The sequence below is a fragment of the Anopheles arabiensis genome, chromosome X (assembly GCF_016920715.1).
Source record: "Anopheles arabiensis isolate DONGOLA chromosome X, AaraD3, whole genome shotgun sequence".
In the NCBI taxonomy this organism is placed as follows: Eukaryota; Metazoa; Arthropoda; class Insecta; order Diptera; family Culicidae; genus Anopheles; species Anopheles arabiensis.
In genome coordinates, this window is record NC_053519.1 from 23,716,686 (window position 1) to 23,719,335 (window position 2,650).

At 46.9% G+C, this 2,650-nt stretch overlaps 1 protein-coding gene across 1 annotated transcript; it reads left to right on the forward strand.

The window, feature by feature from the left end:
* Window positions 1-909: 909 nt before the first annotated feature.
* On the forward strand, window positions 910-2,403 carry LOC120906228. Its single transcript, XM_040317743.1, has one exon. It carries the CDS (start codon window positions 910-912, stop codon window positions 2,401-2,403), a length of 1,494 nt encoding a protein of 497 aa, XP_040173677.1.
* Window positions 2,404-2,650: the final 247 nt, after the last annotated feature.

Sequence of the window (2,650 nt, forward strand, 5' to 3'; positions counted from 1 at the left end):
CGATCGCTTTTGAAAAGGGCTGAATTTTAAACTCGAAAACCAAGTTTTATGTAGAGAGACTTGTTTATTTTTTCTACACTTTAAAAACGTCTTGGCTTCTCCTTTGCGAATGAATCGTTAAGTATTTTGAGCGCGCTTAAATTGGTTTGACCCTTTTTGACCCTAGCCGCGATTTGTCCCTTTTTTGGTGAGCTGGTTGGTTTCTTCTATCCGAGTTCCCTCTCTTTTCCTCGATCTATTCTCCTCGATCTCTCTATACGCCATCTAGTGTACTCTGATGGTACCTATCAATATTCAAAATCATAGATGTTCGAATAATTCGAACATCAACAATCCGCTGTCAGTTAGGCCGTACCACCAAAAAAAACATCCGTTCCAACACGGTTGGTTCATGGGACACACCACTATCGAAAATGCTGCTTATGAAACTGGATCGTGAAACGCTATTGGCTTGGTAAAAAACACTCCGTGCACTTCACCAAGGATGCATACAAAGATGTAATTGCGTTCGTGCAGGATCGAATCCAGATCCTCAAATCGACCAACAATTTTGTGAGTGAGCAGAGCGCTAGTGGAACTAAGGTGGCCGGCATTCATCGTCATGCAGTGCAACGGAGGTTTGTCGCAAATGCAGCTGCATCGTGCCCTACTCCTGCTGTTTCATCTGGTTCGATTCAGCTGCCCAAGTGTCCGTTAGAGTGCGCAGAAGCTCACCCATTACGCAACTGTCCAGTTTTTATCGGCAAGGAGGTTCAGCACTGCCGAGACGTCGTCTCATCGAAGCGGTTGTGCTGGAACTATCTAAGCAGCACACATCAAGTCAGAGCGTGCAAATCTGACTATTTGTGTCGTACGTGTCGTGAACGCCATCACACTCTCCTGCAGCACACGCCACCTTGAACGGTCACAATGGCAGCACATTCGGACGACTACAAAGTTTTCTTGGAAACAGCAAACGTCCAGGTCAAGGACGATTACGGCAATCTCTTCGAGGCAAGGGCCTTACTCGACTCCGGTTCCATGTCGAACTTTATCTCCGATGAATTCGCTCAGAAATTGTTGACCAGCCGCAACAAGGTCAACGTCGCTGTATCGGGGATTGGAAATGCAGTACAGCAAGTGAAGGGTTCGATCGTCGCAACGGTGCAGTCGAAGTTTAAATCCTTTGCTACGGAGATGGCTTTTCTGGTGTTGGACACGCCATCAGCTCACATCCCCACTTCACCTACGGACATCTCATCGTGGAAAATGCCGGACGTGGCATTAGCTGACACCAACTTTAATTTGCCTGGGCATATCGACATCGTCATCGGAGGCGATACTTTCTGGGAGCTTCACACCGGTCGCAAGCGCTCTATTGGCAGAGGCAAGCCGTGGCTGGTGGAGACGCACTTCGGCTGGGTGGTATCCGGCAACACGCAGCACTCATCAACTGGCCCGCGGGTGTGCCATCCCGCAACAGATGACATCCCCCTGGAGGAAATTATGCAGCGCTTTTGGGAAAGCGAAACCATAGCCGAGGATCCTGTGCTATCGGTCGAAGAGGATGCCTGCGAAAAACACTACACATCGACAACCGTTCGCAATTCAGCGAGAAGGTATGTTGTTAGTTTCCCTTTTAATCCTAATCCAAATGTCGTTTTAGGGGAATCTAAAGCAACAGCCGATCGTAGACTCCGTTGTATGGAACGTCGTTTGGTGAATAATCCTACAATGAGAGACGAATATGTTAAGTTCATGCGGGAATATGAACAGTTAGGTCACATGAAGAGACTTACCGGTCCGGTAGACGGTTCGACTCAGCATTATTACCTTCCTCATCATGCCGTGGTAAAGGAGTCGAGTACTACAACGAAGGTTCGGGTCGTTTTTGACGCGTCGTGCAAGACGTCCAGCGGCTATTCATTGAATGACAAGCTGTTGGTCGGTCCAGTCGTTCAGGACGCTCTTTTCTCCATCATTCTTCGGTTCCGTTCACATTTCATCGCCCTGACTGCCGACGTGGAGAAAATGTACCGTCAAATTCTACATCATCCTGACGATAGAAACCTGCTACGTATCCGATACAGAGAGAGTCCTACAGACGAGATATCCACCTTCGAGCTCCACACAGTCACGTACGGTACAGCATCTGCTCCATTTTTGGCAAATAGAACTCTACGGCAGATTACTATCGATAACAGCGACACATACCCACAAGCTGTAAACGCTGCTTTAAATGATTTTTATGTGGATGATTTGTTAACGGGATCGAACGACATTAACGATGCCATTCAAATGCACACACAAATTTCACAAATGTTAGAATCAGCAGGATTCTCGCTGAAAAAAATGGGCATTGAATCGATCAGAGGCACTAGCCAACATTCCTGCCGAAGACATTGCAATCCAACCAACGCATGAGTGGCAAGAGTCAAACCATGTATTCACACTTGGAATCGTTTGGGAACCAACAGCAGACACGTTTCGGTTCCGTATTGATATGCCTCCTATCACAACCATAATTACCAAAAGGCTAGTTCTATCCTATATTGCTAAAGTTTTCGACCCTCTCGGCTTGCTTGGTCCTATTATCATCATTACGAAAATGTTCATGCAACAGTTATGAGCGCTAAAGAAAGATGGAAAGTCATTTGACTGGGATAGCGAG